Source organism: Oncorhynchus gorbuscha, linkage group LG01 (assembly GCF_021184085.1).
Source record: "Oncorhynchus gorbuscha isolate QuinsamMale2020 ecotype Even-year linkage group LG01, OgorEven_v1.0, whole genome shotgun sequence".
NCBI lineage: Eukaryota > Metazoa > Chordata > Actinopteri > Salmoniformes > Salmonidae > Oncorhynchus > Oncorhynchus gorbuscha.
The window spans coordinates 44921727-44942371 of record NC_060173.1 but is presented as its reverse complement, the minus strand read 5'-3'; the positions used below and the strand labels follow the sequence as shown (position 1 = coordinate 44942371).

The 20645-nt window shown below is 44.8% G+C and overlaps 2 protein-coding genes across 9 annotated transcripts in view; both read left to right on the top strand.

Moving 5' to 3' along the window:
• Positions 1 to 10926, top strand: part of plxnb2b (plexin b2b) — a 198274-nt gene extending 187348 nt beyond the window's left edge. For all 4 annotated transcript variants that reach the window (XM_046354171.1, XM_046354180.1, XM_046354188.1 and 1 more), the window contains 10 exons: positions 2056 to 2212; positions 2407 to 2507; positions 2735 to 2819; positions 2978 to 3126; positions 5484 to 5644; positions 6638 to 6785; positions 6983 to 7047; positions 7193 to 7268; positions 7681 to 7755; positions 7918 to 10926. In XM_046354171.1, the coding sequence (XP_046210127.1) occupies positions 2056 to 2212; positions 2407 to 2507; positions 2735 to 2819; positions 2978 to 3126; positions 5484 to 5644; positions 6638 to 6785; positions 6983 to 7047; positions 7193 to 7268; positions 7681 to 7755; positions 7918 to 8022 (1122 nt within the window). In that variant the 3' untranslated portion in view covers positions 8023 to 10926. The remainder of the gene's footprint in view (positions 1 to 2055; positions 2213 to 2406; positions 2508 to 2734; positions 2820 to 2977; positions 3127 to 5483; positions 5645 to 6637; positions 6786 to 6982; positions 7048 to 7192; positions 7269 to 7680; positions 7756 to 7917) is intronic.
• A 2984-nt stretch (positions 10927 to 13910) lies between these two features.
• tubgcp6 (tubulin, gamma complex associated protein 6) overlaps positions 13911 to 20645 on the top strand; it is a 29663-nt gene continuing 22928 nt past the window's right edge. Inside the window, exons 1-3 of one of the 5 annotated variants that reach the window (XM_046354158.1) lie at positions 13911 to 14100; positions 16386 to 17229; positions 17416 to 17579. In XM_046354158.1, the coding sequence (XP_046210114.1) occupies positions 16426 to 17229; positions 17416 to 17579 (968 nt within the window). In that variant the 5' untranslated portion in view covers positions 13911 to 14100; positions 16386 to 16425. Of the gene's footprint in view, positions 14101 to 14268; positions 14504 to 15969; positions 16097 to 16385; positions 17230 to 17415; positions 17580 to 20645 lie in introns of those variants that run through there. The other 4 variants (XM_046354141.1, XM_046354133.1, XM_046354124.1 and 1 more) reach the window with 4 other exon arrangements.

Genomic DNA, 20645 nt, shown 5'->3' with positions numbered 1-20645 from the left:
CGTACCTACACTGAACCAATTCAAGACCCTTTATGTCACGTTATACTGTGCCTACCGTACCTACACTGAACCAATTCAAGACCCTTTATGTCACGTTATACTGTGCCTACCGTACCTACACTGAACCAATTCAAGACCCTTTATGTCACGTTATACTGAGCCTACCGTACCTACACTGAACCAATTCAAGACCCTTTATGTCACGTTATACTGAGCCTACCGTACCTACACTGAACCAATTCAAGACCCTTTATGTCACGTTATACTGTGCCTACCCTACCTACACTGAACCAATTCAAGACCCTTTATGTCACGTTATACTGTGCCTACCGTACCTACACTGAACCAATTCAAGGCCCTTTGTCACGTTATACTGTGCCTACCGTACCTACACTGTACCAATTCAAGACCCTTTGTCACATTATACTGTGCCTACCGTACCTACACTGAACCAATTCAAGGCCCTTTGTCACGTTATACTGTGCCTACCGTACCTACACTGTACCAATTCAAGACCCTTTGTCACATTATACTGAGCCTACCGTACCTACACTGTACCAATTCAAGACCCTTTATGTCACGTTATACTGAGCCTACCGTACCTACACTGTACCAATTCAAGACCCTTTATGTCACGTTATACTGTGCCTACCGTACCTACACTGTACCAATTCAAGACCCTTTATGTCACGTTATACTGTGCCTACCGTACCTACACTGAACCAATTCAAGACCCTTTATGTCACGTTATACTGTGCCTACCTACACTGTACCAATTCAAGACCCTTTATGTCACGTTATACTGTGCCTACCCTACCTACACTGTACCAATTCAAGACCCTTTATGTCACGTTATACTGTGCCTACCGTACCTACACTGAACCAATTCAAGGCCCTTTATGTCACGTTATACTGTGCCTACCGTACCTACACTGAACCAATTCAAGACCCTTTATGTCACGTTATACTGTGCCTACCATACCTACACTGAACCAATTCAAGACCCTTTATGTCACGTTATACTGTGCCTACCTACACTGTACCAATTCAAGACCCTTTATGTCACGTTATACTGTGCCTACCTACACTGTACCAATTCAAGACCCTTTATGTTACGTTATACTGTGCCTACCTACACTGAACCAATTCAAGACCCTTTATGTCACGTTATACTGTGCCTACCGTACCTACACTGAACCAATTCAAGACCCTTTATGTCACGTTATACTGTGCCTACCTACACTGTACCAATTCAAGACCCTTTATGTCACGTTATACTGTGCCTACCCTACCTACACTGAACCAATTCAAGACCCTTTATGTCACGTTATACTGTGCCTACCGTACCTACACTGAACCAATTCAAGACCCTTTATGTCACGTTATACTGTGCCTACCGTACCTACACTGTACCAATTCAAGACCCTTTTTGTATATGTATGTATATTTATATATATATTTCTGTATATAGGCTACCTACACTACCAATTCAAGTTCTGACTCACTGTATATAGGCTACCTACACCGTAGCAATTCAAGTTCTGACTCACTGTATATGGGCTACCTTCGTCAGAAGTACCTGTGTTTAACTAATGTGTTTTACTAATAGCAGATAATTAGATCCCAGCTGTCTACCTAAGTAGAGAAATCCTGTGATAGTTCCTTTTTCAAGGACAATTATCAAATTATACACAATCACTGATCCTGTTGCGGTAGCTAGCATCCCGTGACTCATTGAGTTGAAGAAGAATGACACAAAGTAATTACATAGTCTTTCTACGACAGACTTTTTTTTTCAATTACAAAGAATCTGTATAATCTGTAGTCTCCCTGTGGAGTCGTCAGTTTGTTTGGATTCCGTCTGAGCTGCGAGCTGGGTCACCTGGCCAGAATGACGGGAGTGAGTCCGTTGCTGGCAGCTGCTCGTTAGGCAGACCAGAACGAGGTGACGGCACCTGTGAGCTGTCAAAGACTACCACCTGCCTACAGTAGTTGCCACGGTAACGTTGCCACTGCAGGCTCACCTCACGCATTTGGCTCTGTTCCTCCTCTCAGACTCTGCAGGTGCTCGTGCACGGGGAGGGGCCAGACGTGACGCCCGTCAAGGTGTTGAACTGCGACACGGTGTCCCAGGTGAAGGAGAAGATCATCGAGGCGGTGTACAGGAACCTGCCCTACTCTCAGAGACCCAAGGTGGACAGCGTCACTCTGGGTGAGAAGAGAACACACACACCCACACTCAGTATTCCCGACCCATGTGTTGTGAAGATACTGCATTTGAACACATTAACACCCTTAAGTCTGTAACGATGAGCACCATCTAGTAAGTGGAGTGGTGGTGGACGTCAATAGATTTGAGTCATGACTGGCAGGTGTTCTAAGCTGCTATTCTTGCCCCTGCCACAGAGTGGCGCCCTGGCTCCACGGGGCAGATCCTGTCAGACCTGGACCTGACGTCCCAGAAGGAGGGCAGATGGAGGCGCATCAACACGCTGGCCCACTACAACGTGAGTCATCTAGAGACTGATCCGTTATGGGTCAGAGAGAAGTCTTAATTCAGCTCTTTACTGGATACATGATGAAATAATGCCACAGGCGATATGCCCAATACACGTGACAGTGGCACTGTCTAATCAATGGCATGGAGTATGAAGTAGGTTCTGAAACCCAATGGCAATCAGCTGACCTGAGTGACGATGTTGAGTTGTAGCTGAACACGGTGTGTGTTTTTCAGGTGCGAGACAACGCTACTCTAGTCCTGTCCCGGGTCCTTCACACTCAACAGAACTACGACCAGAACCAGGATAACCAAGAGGAGAGTAAGTGATCACTAGGAGATGCCAATAAGACATTATAAGGGGTCATGCATGCTGATGACATGTCTCTCAATGCATTATAACCACATGATAATGCAATATGTCAGCTGGCATTAAGTAGTGTGTTACTGGAAAGTTAAAATGATTTTTCTCTCTACTAGGAAACTCTTTGTTGGACGACGACAAGGTGTTCCACCTGGTTCGGCCTGATGAGCTGGATGAGATGAAGTCCAAGAGGGGCAGCATGAAGGACAAGTCCATGACCAAAGCCATCACTGAGATCTATCTCACACGACTGCTCTCTGTCAAGGTATAACTACACTGCCAGGCTTAACTACAGTGTTCGTACAAAAGTCATAAGAAGGTTATATGAGGACTAGTCCATGAACAAAGCCACCAAGGAAATCTGTCTCACACCACTGGTCTTTGTCACGGTGGGCCTGCCATGTTTCAGTACAGTTACATTTCATTCGAGAAAGGGATCTGTGAGATTCATTCTCTAAGAAAAGCTCTTTGAGGATGCTATGTGATAATAAGTGATGGTCAGTCTTCGAACAAAACCTGGTTTGAAGGTGTGGGTCATAGACGCTGTGTAAAGGACTGCGTCGCAGGTATCGGGCTGCACTAAGGTACTTGGCAGCTCCCTACCACTCTGGCCAGCCTCGCACTGTGTCTGTTGGCCTGCCTCGCGCTCTGTCTGTTGGCCTGCCTCGCACTGTGTCTGTTGGCCTGCCTCGCTCTGTGTCTGTTGGCCTGCCTCGCACTGTGTCTGTTGGCCTTCCTCGCACTGTGTCTGATGGCCTGCCTCGCACTGTGTCTGTTGGCCTGCCTCGCACTGTGTCTGTTGGCCTGCCTCGCACTGTGTCTGTTGGCCTGCCTCGCACTGTGTCTGTTGGCCTGCCTCGCGCTCTGTCTGTTGGCCTGCCTCACACTGTGTCTGTTGGCCTGCCTCGCGCTCTGTCTGTTGGCCTGCCTCGCACTGTGTCTGTTGGCCTGCCTCGCACTCTGTCTGTTGGCCTGCCTCGCGCTCTGTCTGTTGGCCTGCCTCACACTGTGTCTGTTGGCCTGCCTCACACTGTGTCTGTTGGCCTGCCTCGCGCTCTGTCTGTTGGCCTGCCTCGCACTGTGTCTGTTGGCCTGCCTCGCACTGTGTCTGTTGGCCTGCCTCGCGCTCTGTCTGTTTGCCTGCCTCGCGCTCTGTCTGTTGGCCTGCCTCGAACTCTGTCTGTTGGCCTGCCTCGCACTGTGTCTGTTGGCCTGCCTCGCACTGTGTCTGTTGGCCTGCCTCGCGCTCTGTCTGTTGGCCTGCCTCGCACTGTGTCTGTTGGCCTGCCTCGCACTGTGTCTGTTGGCCTGCCTCGCACTGTGTCTGTTGGCCTGCCTCGCACTGTGTCTGTTGGCCTGCCTCGCACTGTGTCTGTTGGCCTGCCTCGCACTCTGTCTGTTGGCCTGCCTCGCACTGTGTCTGTTGGCCTGCCTCGCGCTCTGTCTGTTGGCCTGCCTCGCGCTCTGTCTGTTGGCCTGCCTCGCACTGTGTCTGTTGGCCTGCCTCGCACTGTGTCTGTTGGCCTGCCTCGCGCTCTGTCTGTTGGCCTGCCTCTGCACTGCACTGTCTGTTGGCCTGCCTCGCACTGTGTCTGTTGGCCTGCCTCGCACTGTGTCTGTTGGCCTGCCTCGCACTGTGTCTGTTGGCCTGCCTCGCACTGTGTCTGTTGGCCTGCCTCGCACTCTGTCTGTTGGTCTGCCTCGCGCTCTGTCTGTTGGCCTGCCTCGCACTGTGTCTGTTGGCCTGCCTCGCACTCTGTCTGTTGGTCTGCCTCGCGCTCTGTCTGTTGGCCTGCCTCGCACTGTGTCTGTTGGTCTGCCTCGCGCTCTGTCTGTTGGCCTGCCTCGCACTGTGTCTGTTGGCCTGCCTCGCGCTCTGTCTGTTGGTCTGCCTCGCGCTCTGTCTGTTGGCCTGCCTCGCACTGTGTCTGTTGGCCTGCCTCGCGCTGTGTCTGTTGGCCTGCCTCGCACTGTGTCTGTTGGCCTGCCTCGCGCTCTGTCTGTTGGCCTGCCTCGCGCTCTGTCTGTTGGCCTGCCTCGCACTGTGTCTGTTGGCCTGTCTCGCACTGTGTCTGTTGGCCTGCCTCGCACTGTGTCTGTTGGCCTGCCTCGCACTGTGTCTGTTGGCCTGCCTCGCGCTGTGTCTGTTGGCCTGCCTCGCACTGTGTCTGTTGGCCTGCCTCGCGCTCTGTCTGTTGGCCTGCCTCGCACTGTGTCTGTTGGCCTGCCTCGCGCTGTGTCTGTTGGCCTGCCTCGCGCTCTGTCTGTTGGCCTGCCTCACACTGTGTCTGTTGGCCTGCCTCGCACTGTGTCTGTTGGCCTGCCTCGCACTGTGTCTGTTGGCCTGCCTCACACTGTGTCTGTTGGCCTGCCTCGCGCTCTGTCTGTTGGCCTGCCTCGCGCTCTGTCTGTTGGCCTGCCTCGTACTGTGTCTGTTGGCCTGCCTCGCGCTCTGTCTGTTGGCCTGCCTCGCACTGTGTCTGTTGGCCTGCCTCGCACTGTGTCTGTTGGCCTGCCTCGCGCTCTGTCTGTTGGCCTGCCTCGCACTGTGTCTGTTGGCCTGCCTCACGCTCTGTCTGTTGGCCTGCCTCACGCTGTGTCTGTTGGTCTGCCTCCTTCCAGGGAACACTGCAGCAGTTTGTGGATGACTTCTTCCGCAGCGTGTTGTGTTCCGGGGCGGTGGTGCCGCCCGCCATCAAGTACTTCTTTGACTTCCTGGACGAGCAGGCGCTCAAACATGACAACGTGGATGAGGAGACCATCCACATCTGGAAGACCAACAGGTACACACACACACACACACTTCCAGAGATGACTCTAAGAAACACACGGACTAAGTAATCAGTATGTGGAATGCAAATGTAAAAGTACTTCTATCTCTTCTGCATTCTCAGTCTGAGTGCTCCTGTGGCATTTTAAGTACATAAATTACTGTCAAGTTGGTTAAAGCTCAAGTATTCAATACAGTGTGTTGCATATAGATGTCAGTGATTGACTTGGCGATTGTGAGGATGGGAGATGAGTGATTTAATTATGCTACACCATATTCAGTTGGCGGGTGCTTGTTTTGTTTATCAAAACAACCGGGGCCTCTTGGATTAAATATGAATGTGTGTATCAGCCATAATGACAAACAAACATGGTAATTACGTCCCCAGCTAATTTAATTGTACCATTATATCACATCTCTTTTTTTTTTTTTTTTTGCCTTTGTTTTCTCAATGTCCCGGGAGGTGTTGCCAGCCAATATGAATTCCTATGCTAGTCTGTCTCAGTCGGTGCAGCCTTTAAAGTGATCAGGGAGAAGTACTCCTGGTCTATTGTAGCCTCGTTTGATATTCGGGACCAACTTCGTATTGGAGGATTTGTATGGATCTGTGTTTGGAATGCTCATTAGCACGCTTATTTACTTAAGCATTCTTTAAGTGTAGTTTACTTATGTTTTGAAGATGCAGGGTATTTGAAAGAGAAAGGGTTGCAATTGGTTTGGCATGCCTGATGCATATGCGCTTTAAGTTGGACAAAAATAACTCACTTTCATCACTGGCTTGTACTATAATTTGGTTCCGCTGAATGGTGAAGATGTGTTTATACACTACGAGGTCCAGACTACTATTGCTGGTTTTCTGTTCTACCTGATAATTAATTGCACCCACCTGGTGTCCCAGGTGTAAATCAGTCCCTGATAGAGAGTGAGAATGAAAAAAAAGATGTCATTTTTTTAGGGCTGTTGTTGGTCAATACTTGGTAGTTATTCTTGACCCCCTCCCCACCAGTTTGCCTCTGAGGTTCTGGGTGAACATCCTGAAGAACCCTCACTTCATCTTCGACGTCCACGTGACTGAGGTGGTGGACGCGTCACTATCCGTCATTGCTCAAACCTTCATGGATGCCTGCACCAAGAGTGAGCACAAACTCAGCAGGGTGAGTCCAAGGCGGAGGGGGAGGAGAGAGATGAGTAGGAGGAGGGGAATAGGAGGAGAAAGAGGGAGGAGGGAGATGAGTAGGAGGAGAAAGAGGGAGGTGATGAGGTCAACATCTCTTAAAAGTTGTTTACCTCTGGTGAGGTAAAAGATAAGAGAACAATATTATAATGGTCATATTTTTTTAATCTCCCCTAGGACTCTCCAAGTAACAAACTACTCTATGCAAAGGAGATCTCCACCTACAAGAAGATGGTTGATGAGTACGTATCGTCAGCAGTCCCCAATGACCTGAACAATTGGTTTAGATTCTTGCTACCAGTGCAGTCATATTCTGGGCTTGCATTGACGCTCGTCAGTATGTAATGTATAGAGATTATGATCGTATCTCTGTCTGTCTGTGTATAGTTACTACAAGGGCATCAGACAGATGGTATCAGTCAGCGACCAGGACATGAACACTCATCTGGCAGAAGTGTCTCGGGTAAGAAACACCTTTCTCTCTGCCTTCTATCTATGAATGCGTTCCAAATGGAACCCTATTCCCTGTATAGTGCATTATGTTTGACCAGAACCCACAGAGATATAGGTTGCGTCCCAAATGGAACCATATTCCCTATGTAGGGGACTACTTTTGACTTGAGCCCTATAGGCCCGGTCAAAAGGCTGCTGGTCAAAAGTTGTGCACTATGTAGAGAATAGGTTTCCATTTGGGACACAGCCCATATCTCTGGTATTACTCTTAGTGGTGCACTATTCTAGACGTTAGTGAAGTTAACATTTTATAAAGTCGGTCATAGACGTGGTTCGTTCTGCTCTCTATAAGAATGTGTGACTCAAGCCATGATTTGTCTGTTGTTAAGATGCATCTCTGAATCCTATGTTGCGTCTCCCAGACTCACACAGACAAACTCAACATACAAGTGGCTCTGTATCAGCTCTACCAGTACGCCAGCAAATACTACGACGGGGTAAGAGGCCATTCACTTTACATTCCAGGGAGAATGCTGTGCTTTTTTCTTCATGTTTTTGACTTTTTAGAGCGATTCCAAAGACTCTCTGTCTCCACCCTCTGTCTGTATTTCTCTGCCCCCCCCCTATCTCTTCCACCCTCCCTCCCTGTTTCCCTACAGATCATCCAATCCCTAGATGAGGACCCAGCAGCCCAGAGTAAACAGCTCACCCTGCGGCTGCAGCAGATAGCAGCCGCCCTGGAGAACAAAGTGACAGATCTCTAACCTACTGGAGGGGCCAGGGAGATGGAGGGAGGGAGATGGTACCGTGCCTCCAGTGTCCACAGGGGCTTATTTCTCCTGGCAAAGGAGAGAGAAACTGAGAAGATGGCCTCACAGGGCCTTGATGTTGATGATGACACCTTCAACCCAGCAGGCCCAGAATGTGGGACAGTTCAGAGTCTGCAGAGTGGCGCAGTATGGGACCAATGAAGCAAAGAGAGAGATAGATGAGGATGGGTTACACATGCCGTCATAGGTACGCCTTAACTTAAGTCCACTTGCGAAACTGAAATAGGTGGTCCTCATTGCTCACTCTGGCTGTTCCCACAATGCAACAGGGGGCCAGCCGCCGGAAATAAGCCCCTGTGTCGATCACTCATGGCACAAAGAGATAATCAGATGTTCAATTTATTCCTGTCTAGAAAAGTTGTAAGAATTGTATTATATATATTTTTTATTGTGAGGTCTTAATGCGGAAAGCTTTACGAGGAGATATTATCTTTTTAAATGGACCGCCTTGTGGTGTGGATTGTGTTTCTATAGCCAGTGTGTGAATGTGGGTTTGTGTGCGTGTGTGCGTGCACGGGATGCCTACTGTCAGGCCACAGGGTGGATGCCCTATCTGTCATTTTAATCTCCACTAGTCACCGACACACAGGAAACTGTTCTCCCACTGAGCTCCTCTACACAGACCAAAGGGTCATGCCTGGGACAGGCTAACTGACTGGGACAGGATATTAGAAATGACAGGCTGTCAATAGTGATTTTTTTTCTCTCAAAATGATCGGTTTTATTTGTGTTTAGAAAATGTGTTCACATGCTTCAGAGCTCGATCGAATGTTGTGGCTGCCAATACACCCGTAGGTCCTTGCATTCAGAGATCAATAGCGCATCTGTTTCCCCTTGTAGGAGTACATACTAACACATTCCACTGAAACTTAAGCACTGTATGTATTAAAGGGTAAAAAAAAATCTACTTTTGACAACCTTAGTTAGTTTTACCCTGCAGACTCCCCCCCCCCGATTCTGTGCAAGCAAAGCAAAATAACAGATAATTGAATATATTTTAAATAATTCCTCTATGTAGCCAGTCAAGCATACACATTTAATAACAGCCGTGCAATAACATCCAAACTTTCAGACACAAGCAATGGGGATCATTCATATCCCACTCATGTGTGTTACTTCTACCATTTGTTGTGAACCATTTCATCTTCAGTAACGATGCAGCAATACTTTATTTAGGATACGAGTACAAATATGCAGAGGTGAGAAATAGAAATAATATGATAGGAGATATCGTACAGTAACCAACTTACTAAGTAATATGACCATGATGGTACATGCTGTTAATCGTGTTTTTCGTTTCCTTATGCCGTTGTATGCCAAATTACCACTGTCATAATATCCCATAATGAGTTACGTTGTAAGCTTCAAACGGTACTAAATAGAATGGTACTCTTTTCAATGAGTAATGATTTCTACAACATGCATTGGTATGATGTGTCACAAGTCAGGTTAATTCATGGTCACAATAATTCATTGCAATACAAATTGATATGGCATTCAAGTAGGCCATAGTTGAGCTGGTGCCTGATTTATAATTTGGATAATTTTTTGCCAAGTCAAATCTTCAATTTTCATCTTTCACGCGACCACAGATTTGTAATTTTCAATCTCCCTGAATTTGACCATCAGTCAGTGCGTGGTCTAGTGTCAGAATAGATGTTTTAAGTTCCAGACCCCAGAATGTTAGTGATATTCCTGCCTTTGGTAGAGTGAGGTTTGCACAGAGCCTGTGCCTGCCTGTCTCCACAGCAGCTAGCCTGGCACCCTGGCCAAGCCGCACTTGGCACTGCCCACTCAGCACAGAACGGAGTGGCACACTGCATAATGGCATCAGTGGGGGATGTTTCTGCTCTTAATTGCATCCAGTCTACATCCTCCTCTGACGCTGTTGTTTACCACAGCAGATTCCACTCCTGACCGAGTGATGCAAAAGCTTTTTTCAAGCCTTTCTTTAACCAAAACGTGCCTTATATGATGATAATAATATCATTTGTATTGTTTTATCGGTGATATAACTAAGCGGTTATAGTAATAGAAGACACAGCAATGTATTTGCGATTGTGATATGTATGTGCTATCAACTGCTACAGTTCTGCTGCAGGCATTGCGTGCCAATAGGCTGAAAACATTTCAGTATACTTTCTATGGTTGCAGATTTGATGTGTGCATTTATTTTGGGTGTCAGTGGTGTGTGTGTGTGTGTGTGTGTTTTAGTAGGATCATGATGGCTATGGCAACAGCCCAAATAAGTGTAAAGCAGTAGCCAACCCCAAACGGTTTCCCCCTAAAATGTCTGGCATTCCTAAATGAGTCTTAAGACAAAGTTACAAATGTAGAATATTGAGTATAGCACAAATGGTTCCAATGTTGTTTTTGCCCGGTGATTCTAAGCTGTTCCTCTGTGTGTATGAAAAACGACTATCTATACTCGACAATTACCTTTCTTACTGCTGTGCAGTAATTATTTTAATTTCTTGTTTCCTATAACATATACCTTTGTAAAAAGACAACATGTTGAAATACCGTATTCTAACTGTATAATCCTATGCATTAAGTCCCGGGGGGAGAAGAAAAAAAAAACAAATTTGTTGTGCTGTTGTCGAGATCTATCCTTTCCTTGTGAACGTGCCGTGACTTAAGAAAAATGGGACAGGAAATTAGTGCAGGACCTTAATGAAACCCAACATTTTTCTCATCCAAGGCAGCTCAGAAGACGTCGATTATGTTACCTGATCTGTTTGTAACGGATCACTCACTTCTCAAGAGGCTTGTGTGGATGGGGCAATTACATACAGGTTGCATCATTCACTCCTCCATGAATAAACTGAGACATCCATGTCCTTGGCTTCGTGTCCTTCTCTACCACTCTAATGCCCTTTGTGTGTTTAGATGGAGATGTTCCACAACCTTTTGATCACATTTCATACTCTACTTGCATCCACAGTTCCACGCCCAAAACATGGGCCTAATGATGCAATCGGGTCAATTTGAGGGAGGGATAGTTTTGTTAAAAAAAGATATCCCCCTTGTAATCCTGATTGTTGACCATGTTAACTTTTAACAACTTGCCCCCTGGATACAATCACCCCAAGCGATCTACCACGAGCAGCCTTCTAGGTACTAAAGCCTCAGGCCGAGTTTAGGATTGAAACACTCAGGGCTGAGTACCTCATGTGTTTATAACGTAAACAGACATATTATCATAACGTCTCCAGTGATGGTCTTACATAAAAACTGCTTTGAGAACATGAATTCAAGCACTTACTGTACAGCTAAGAATTCATTTGGATGGGGGGGGGGGTGAAAGAAAAAACTTGGCTGGTCTAGTTGCCTAACAAACGTCGAAGCAGGGATGGGGATAGCATAGAGAGACTGACTCTCAGGGAGTCCATGTTCTTAACACGCTCAGAGATCTCAGAACTAGATATGCACACACACAGAGAACTTCAAGGCTGCTGCCACAGCGAGAGTGATTACATTTCCTTATCTCAACAACCCCCCCAACGTCCTACACGCTATCACTGATAACTCCCACTTTTTTTTAGACTTGTACTGTATTTGGAGAAATCTGATTGCTGATGAAAAATATGTACATTTTTATATGGGAGTCAATATTATTTGGGAATGATCTTGTTGATAAGATTTTGAATTATTATGTGCACCTCTAGCAGCCAGATTGAGAATGATACAACACACATCATATAGTAGGCTATGAAAACAGAATTATCAGTCTGCTTCTTTACAGGGTGTCTTCTTCCAGACCAGAAATCAGGTTAAAATCTGCAGGCCCCTGGCGTGTCTGCTCCTACCTCAGCCTCCATCCACAGTACAGCAGTGAGCCATGCCACTCCCTCCCTCGGCTCGGCAGGCGATCGTTGTGTTTACTAGCAGTCTTGCATGTTTCACCTCCATGGGTTTCATAGCTTCTAATGAAGTTTGAGGTGTTGATTCCGACCACCGTGGGGGAAGGGGGCTTCACAGCCCACCAATGGCCTAGCGTGGAGGAAGAAACTTTGGTGAAAATTAAAACGAACAATAACACTGTGAAGAAGTCCGTTCCACACAGTTGTGGTTATGAATGACACAGGACCAGGTACTGACCAGATGTGGGGCGATGATGTACAGAGTGTGTCTTTGAGGTGAGAGTGGTATCAATGTGGAATGGGTTCAGAAAGTGACCTTTTTCTCGTCTTGAGTGTTCAAGTGCTGTATCGGTTTCATGAATGTTACAATATGTAGATGAATCATCAAGTTTATTAGTCTATGATTTGCAAATATCCCACCCACTGTGATGAGCCATGCAAGCTATGTAACTGATAGACACACATGCATATTAAGTATTTCGAGGGAAAGTCAAGCCTGGTTAATAACAACATGATCCATTCACTAGAAGCACCAAACTTTCTACATATGGAAGTTTGCCAAATATGAAGTAATTGATTCATAGCTACTTTGAGATTTGCCTCTGCATTGAATACAATGGAGGGCAGGTTTGTCCAGTCAAAATGTTAAAAGTTTGGCCCTTCACTATGGCTGTATCTTGAACTAAATGTGTCAGTAAGGAAGCAGTTATGCTTAAGTAAAATAAAGGAATTTTTGTATTTTTTATTATTGATTTAATGTAACCAAATTAAGTTTGCATCAAAAAATTACTCTTCATATTAACAAAATACAATAAAGTACTGACTTCTAAAACTGATCACAACCATGAAGTAAATTAATCTCAAACCGATTCAGTTCTTTGGAGAATGTTGAGTATGACTACTACCTTGGGTTAGTATGAATAGTTAGTTGTCTGATGCAGTGAAGCACTCTTCCAAGAAAAACTCTTCCAACACTGGAACAATGATTAGGCTTCTCTGTGCGTGTCATTAGGTGTGCCCTTAGATGCTGGGGCTGAGAAAAACTTGGTCCACATAGGGAGCAGTGCGGCTTCTCAGTAGTGACTACTCTCTGATGTCAGTTACCTTTAGGACATGTGTGAGGCTAAAACCCTTCCAGCACAGGAAGCAGTAGTAAGGCTTCTCTCCTGTGATACAAACAAATACAATTCACACTGCAATCTGAGAAGTGTTCCCCTCAGAGGAGTCTGGTGGGAGGAACTATAGGATTGGCTCATTGTAATGGCTGGAATTGAATTCATGGAACGGAGTCAAACGTAGTTTTCATACGTTTGATAGCTTTCAATTAATACAGCGTTTCCCAGACCTAGTCCATAAATTGCATTCGTCATTACAATGAGCCTGTCCTCCTATAGCTCCTCCCACCAGCCACCACTCTTCAGTAGTTTCTTTGAGCCCAAGGATTTGAGAAGTCACACATGCAAACCAGAGGAGGCTGGTGGGTGGGCTATAGGAGGACAGGGTCATTGAATGGTATTAATTCAGCTCGGTCCTCGAATCAGCTGTGTAGTGTTAGGGCAAAAAACAAAATGTGCAGTCCTGAGGACCGAGTTTGGGAAACGCTGAATGAATACCATTCAATGACCCTGTCCTCCTATAGTTCCCCACATCAGCCTCCTCTAATTTGCATGTGTGACTTCTCAAATCCTTAGGCTCAAAGAAACTACTAAACAGTGGTGGCTGGTGGGATGAGCTATAGGAGGTTCATTGTAATGATTGGAATGCAATTCATAGAATGGTATCAAACATGGAAACCACGTTTGACTCAGTTCCAACTATTCCATTCCAGCCATTACAATGTGGATGTCCTCCTATATATCCTCACACCAGCCCCCACTGCTACTGAAGCAGTCCAATAAATGGCTATGTTTCGTCTTGATTTCCTCTGTCTGTCTGTGTTGTTTATTTGATGCCGTGAAACTGGGCCTCACTGACAGCCTGGATTGAAGCTCTCTCCTGTGTGAACCCAATTGCTAAATTATATTCCTCCTTCTCTTTTCCTCTTCCACGACAATCGACGCTGTCCACTTCTCTTGGCTGGAACACGACGGCCAGAAGAACCCGGGAACAATTTGGACTTGGTAGAGGCTAGCTAAATGTGAATGGAGTGGTAGGTAGATGTTGGTGGGCAATGTCGGCACAAATACACCGTATTTGACTTGTCTGTCAGTTGTACTTTAGCGCGCAATCATTGTTACCGGAAGTATGTCATACAAACGTACTGGAGTTAACCAATGAAATAGCCTGGTCTGTTATTTTGTCCACTCAGGTTGAGTGGGCGGGTCCAACGTGTAGTTGAGGTGGATTTACAAGAAACAGACAAAATAACGTACATTTTTGTTTTGAAACGTATTATGATGAACTACAGAAAGTAGTAAATAGAGGCAAGTAACATGTATACTGAGACATCTAGCTAACTGACTTGCTAAAAACGAATGGTCCTTCCGTTACTGAACTAGCTAAAAGCACCATCATCATGGAAGGAGGACCGAAAACCAATGTATGAGTTGAAGGTAGCTAACATTAGCCAGCTAGCTAGTTAGGCATTATTATGGAATACACTTTGCTAGCATGCCTATATGTAGTTATTTTTTGCAATCTCGGTGCTCACAACGTGGCTCGCTAGCTAAATGCATTTTGTTCGACGTTAGCCTAGCTACCCAGGCAGCTAACATTAGCTTGCAGATCTGACTTGTTATACTGTGTTTTTAGGGAGTCGCCAGTTAGCTGCAGCTAACCTTGCTAGCTACTAGTCAATTTCACCCTGCTAATCAAATCAAATGTTATTAATGTTAGTTAGTTGCTCTCACTTAATTGTGCAGCCTACCCACCCACAAAAACATATCTGCATTCGGAATGTATTCGGACACCTTCACTTTTAACACATTTTGTTACGTTATTCTAAAATGGATGTAATTGTTTTCCCCCCTCCAATCTAACGTTACGCACAATAACCCATAATGACAAAGCAAAAAAACAGGTTGAGAAATGTGTGCATATATATACATATATATCTGAAATCACATTTACATAAGTATTCAGACCTTTTACTGAGTACTTTGTTGAAACTTCTTGGGTATGATTCTACAAGCTTGGCACACCTGTATTTGGAGAGTTATTCCCATTCTTCTATGCAGATCCTCTCAAGCTCTGTCAGGTTGGATGGGGAGCATCGCTGCACAGCTTTTTTAAGGTCTCCAGAGATGTTCGATTGGGTTCAAGTCTGGCCTCAGGCTGGGCCACTCAAGGACATTCAGAGACTTGTCCCGAAGCCACACCTGTGTTGTCTTGGCTGTGTGCTTGTCCTGTTAGAAGGTGAAACTTCACTCCAGTCTGAGGTTCTGAGCGCTCTGGAGCAGGTTTTCATTAAGGATCTCTCTGTACTTTGCTCCGTTCAGCTTTGCCTTGATCCTGACGAGTCTCTCAGTCCCTGCCGCTGAAAAACATCCCCACAGCATGATGCTGCAACCATGCATCACCGTAGGGATAGTATTGGCCAGGTGATGAGCGGCGCCTGGTTTCCTCCAGACACTTTGCATTCAGGCCAAAGACTTCAATCTTGGTTTCATCAGACCAGAGCATCTTGTTTATCATGGTCAGAGTCCTTTAGGTGCCTTTTGGCAAACTCCAAGCAGGCTGTCATGTTCCTTTTACTGAGGAGTGGCTTCTGTCTGGCCACTCTACCATAAAAGCCTGATCGGTGGAGTATTGTAGGGATGGTTGTCCTTCCCGAAGGTTCTCCCATCTCCACAGAGGAACTCTGGAGCTCTGTCAGAGTGAGCATCGGGTTGGGGGACCTTCAATGCTGCAGACATGTTTTGGGACCCTTCCCCAGATCTGTGCATTGACACAGTCCTGTCTCTGACCTCTTTTGGACAATTTCTTCAACCTCATGGCTTGGATTCTGCTCTGACATGCACTGTCAACTGTGGGACCTTTTATATAGACTGGTATGTGCCTTTCCAAATCTAGTCCAATCAATTGAATTTACCACAGATGGACTCAAATCAACTTGTAGAAACATCTCAAGGATGATCAATGGAAACAGGATGCACCTGAGGGCAATATCGAGTGTCATTGCAAAGGGACTGAGTATTTCTGTAAAGGTATTTCAGTTATTATTATTATTTTTTATACATTTGCAAACATGTCTAAACCTGTTTTTGCTTCATCATTATGGAGTATTGTGTGTAGATGGGGGGGGGCTAATTGAATTCATTTTAGAATAAGGCTGCAAGGTAACAAAATGTGGAAAAGTGAAGGGGTCTGAATACCTTCTGAATGCTTCGGCGCTAGCTTGATTTCCAAATGATTATGCTGCACTGACTCAACTCTCAAACTACACTACAGTATGTTCTAATGTTGTACGTTTAAAAAAAATATCTGTATCCATAGGTCAGAAGTAATCAATCACATCAACTGACCAGCTACAACCATGTACTCCAGTCCAGATGTCTGCCTTAAATCTGGCAGTCACAACAGTAGCAGTAACAGCAACAGCATCACTGAACTCCTGGGCTCCCTGTGTGACAGCAGCCTCACTGGGGTGTCATGGAAACGTCGTGCTCTCGGAGGGGTGTCTCGAGAGGGGGTCCGTCGCACTCTCAGAAAGCGTGCCTATGGGGCCCTGTTGTCCAAACTGTTCCAGGAGGGCTCCCCAAAAGGGTTCTTGTCAGTACCTAGTGCCACGTCCACCACCCCGCCCAGAAACAAGCTACTTATGATATCCTTTGACCTGCGAGTGGCGGGGTGCCAGGACGAGGCCGAGAGGCTGGAGGAGCAGCTGGGGAGGCTAAGTGAGGGGCCCGCCTCGGGTCTGAAGGAGCTGGACTCTGTGCTGGAGCTCTTGGTGCAGCTGACTGGCTCTGCACCCCCACCCCCGGCCTCATTCAGCAGGGACTACATGCGCAGGGAGAGGCCCGTGTTGAGGAGGCCTCCACTGGGAGGCTACCAGAGCGAGGAGCTGCAGAGGTTGGAGGCCCGAGCCTGGGCCCTGATGTGTGGGGAGGAGTGGGGATCCCTGAAGGGTCTGTGTGGGACTCTGGGTCTGATGGATGCTCCTCCGGGCACAGGCCTGCTGGCACTGAGGAGGAGGTCCGACGTAGAGGAGAGGTTTGAGAAGGAGACCAGGATGTCTCTGTTTGGAGCCCTGCAACACTCCCGTACCTCAGACCTGGACATCAGGCTCAATCTGCCTCCTGTTCCCAGCAATGCTGATGTCACTGGGCTAGCCATACGGGTAAGACTGACACTGATATGAGTGGATGTATGTCGAATTTCAGTTAATTTGGTTGCAGTGAGTGGTTCCTTTTTGACAATGGTAAAACGTACTGTAGTCAATATGTCAGACCAAATTGATTTGTTTTTACAGGCACTGGATGATTAGTCATTATAATCAATGATCTCTTGTTGGTGCTCTAACCAGGTGCCACCTTGTTTGGACCAGTTAGAAGATGAGGGCTTCCAGTCAGCCTCCAACCTAACCCCAGACTCTCAGTCAGAGCCCAGTCCCAGCCCAGAACTTGATGTCTGGGACGCCCTGAGGACTTTTGAGCCTGGGAGACGCCGCTGCTGGGAGTCTGTTGGCTGGTAAGGGAGAGATACAAGACTGGAACATATAACTGAGGGGAAATTCCACGGTAACGGGTTACGATTTGACTCCCGACTTTTCACATTAAAATGTATGCCAAACAAAAACTATTTATTTACAAGTTTAACCAACCATACAACTCTATGCGCAAGGAATTCTTTCAACAATTTACACAGAACATTTAATAAAAATACATGTACTGGAAGAGCTGCGCAGATGCAAAGTTGGTAACAGAATTACGGTAAAATCTCCCTCAGTTTATGCGACCACGTTTTCCAAATACTCTGTTAAATATCTGTTCCGAATTCAAATGTAAAAAATGTCTGCAGAAAGATTGGAGTGTCAGCTATGATATGACACCTTGAGTTTAAAAAAACAATAACATTTTGGTTATTAAACTACAGTAGGTGAAGTGGATTTACATCAGAATTACTTTAACGGAATTAGGTACACAAAGAAATAAGCAATATATTTATTTCTCATATTTGTGTATTATTCTATACACTGGTTATTATTATTATGAGCTCCGCCCCCAAACAAGACCACATTTGGTGGGTTCTGACCAGACATCCATGTTTCACAAGTTTGGACCTCACGGTAGAGTACAGTACATTAGTGTACAGTCAAATAGATATGTACAGTACATTAAACTTTACTCTAGTGTGCTCTACTCTCCACAAACATGTGTAACATAGATCTCTGGTTCAGATTTGGTCCGACCAGGGCAGATTGGATTTATTTGGGTAAACTAAATGTCCAGTGTGGACCCAGAGCATAGTGGTCCTCAATGGTAAAAACAAATGACACATAATGATTTAAAAGGCAAGACACAATTATAAACCACCACATTACATTCATTTACAGTATATTGACATCTTAAAAAGTGGCACTTAAAAACACATTTCCTTAATTTAAAAAAGAAAATATCTTCATTGCACATAATCCCTAATCTAGGAAACAAGCTCTTCATAGAACTATGTGCAATTTTCTGCTTGTAGGCTACTGTCTGTAATTTCTCAATATATTTATTGATGTGTAGTCTAACACGTGCGCAATGATGATCAGTGATTCAGTGCGTTTTTATTGGGTAAGCATTGCAATAAGCCACCTCAATATTTTCAGCCGTAGGTGGACATATCTCTAGAGGTTAATCCGTCCTCAGTATTGTGAAACAATTCTAATGTTAAGGTAAGATTTTAATTGAGAAAGCTGATCTGAGTGCATCCTTTCAATCCTATTAGTATCGACGCACTTAGCCACCGTTTTCTCCGTTCGGTGTTTTGGGAAATGTACGTTGACATCAGCTTTTGTAGGAAAGATGCATCGTTAAAGCAATTATAAGCCTAAATTACATCTATATTAGGAAACCGGGCCCAGACTGTTGTCAGTCTTGCTTTGACCACCAGATGACAGAGAGAGGAAGAAAATCAAAGTTTTGTAAACTGAATATAACAGTATAGTAGTTGAAGGGAGTACAGTAGCAGGTGAAAATAGATAAACTATCCTAAACAATGCACATGCAATTGGTTTGAATGCCATTTAGTGATTACATACAGTCTTGTAGGAATTCAGTGTTGGGTAGATGATCGAGTTTAGGGAACTGTGTGTCTAATTTCATGGTGGTTATTGACCTGTGAGTAAGAGTCTTACCTGACGTGATAAAGGTATCACTAGTCACTGTAAATAACTGCACTTTAATACATTTTACATATCCTACATTACTCACCTCATGTACAGTGGGGCAAAAAAGTATTTAGTCAGCTGCCAATTGTGCAAGTTCTCCCACTTAAAAAGATGAGAGACTGTGATTTTCTGGATTTGTTTTCCCCTCATTTTGTCTGTCATAGTTGAAGTGATGAAAATTACAGGCCTCTCATCTTTTTAAGTGGGAGAACTTGCACAATTGGTGGCTGACTAAATACTTTTTATCCCCACTGTATATACTGTATTCTATGCCATCTACTGCATCTTGCCTATGCCGCACGGCCATCGCTTATCAAAATATATTTATATGTACATATTCTTATTCATCCATTTACATTTGTGTGTATGAGGTAGTTGTGAATTTGTTAGATTACTTGTTAGATATTACTGCATTGTCAGAACTAGAGGCACAATAATTTAACTACACTCTCATTAACATCTGCTAACCATGTGTATGTGACCAATAAATTGTATTTAAACAGTAATAAGCTGAACATGACAGTATGCCAGTTGAAGGGAGGACAGTAGCAGGTGACCCAACTGTGGTTTGTGACTGGTTTCCCATTGTAGCTAATTCAATTGCATTAATTCCATAACATATTATTTTCACATATTTCATAATCAGAATTGATGTCAATTTAACACTGACTAATTGGTAGGTCTACTTGTTACTTCTGTGAACTATCATTATCCTCCTGATGGAAAGAAATTAGGAAATAACTTAAGATATCTGGGTTTTTGGTAACAAGCCACAAGGCAATATTTCATAAATTTACAGAAGGCAAATAATTTATCCAAAATGAAATATAAATGTTGATATTAGTTGGTAGGGGTCTTTACTTCATTATGTCTTTTGGTGTATTTGTAATACCTTTTAATACTTTTTCTGGTAGATGTTTAAGACCCCTTTTCTGTCTGTTTGACAATAAATCAAAGCCTTTGCTTATTTCTAATTTTTACTTTTTGTTGAAAAATCTATGCCTTAATTTCTCAAATATACACTACCGGTCAAAAGTTTTAGCACACCTACTCATTCAAGGGTTTTTCTTTATTTTTACTATTTTCTACATTGTAGATTAATAGTGAAGACAACTATGAAATAACATATATGGAATCATGTAGTAACTTCTTTTTTTTTTTTTTTACAAAACCAAATATATTTCATATTTGAGATTCTTCAAATAGCTGCCCTTTGCCTTGATGACAGCTTTGCACACTCTTGACATTCTCTCAACCAGCTTCATGGGGTAGTCACCTGGAATCCATTTCAAATAACTGGTGTGCCTTCTTAAAAGTTAATTTGTGGAATTTCTTTCCCAATTTGGTAAAAGACCAAGTCCAAATTATGGCAAGAACAGCTC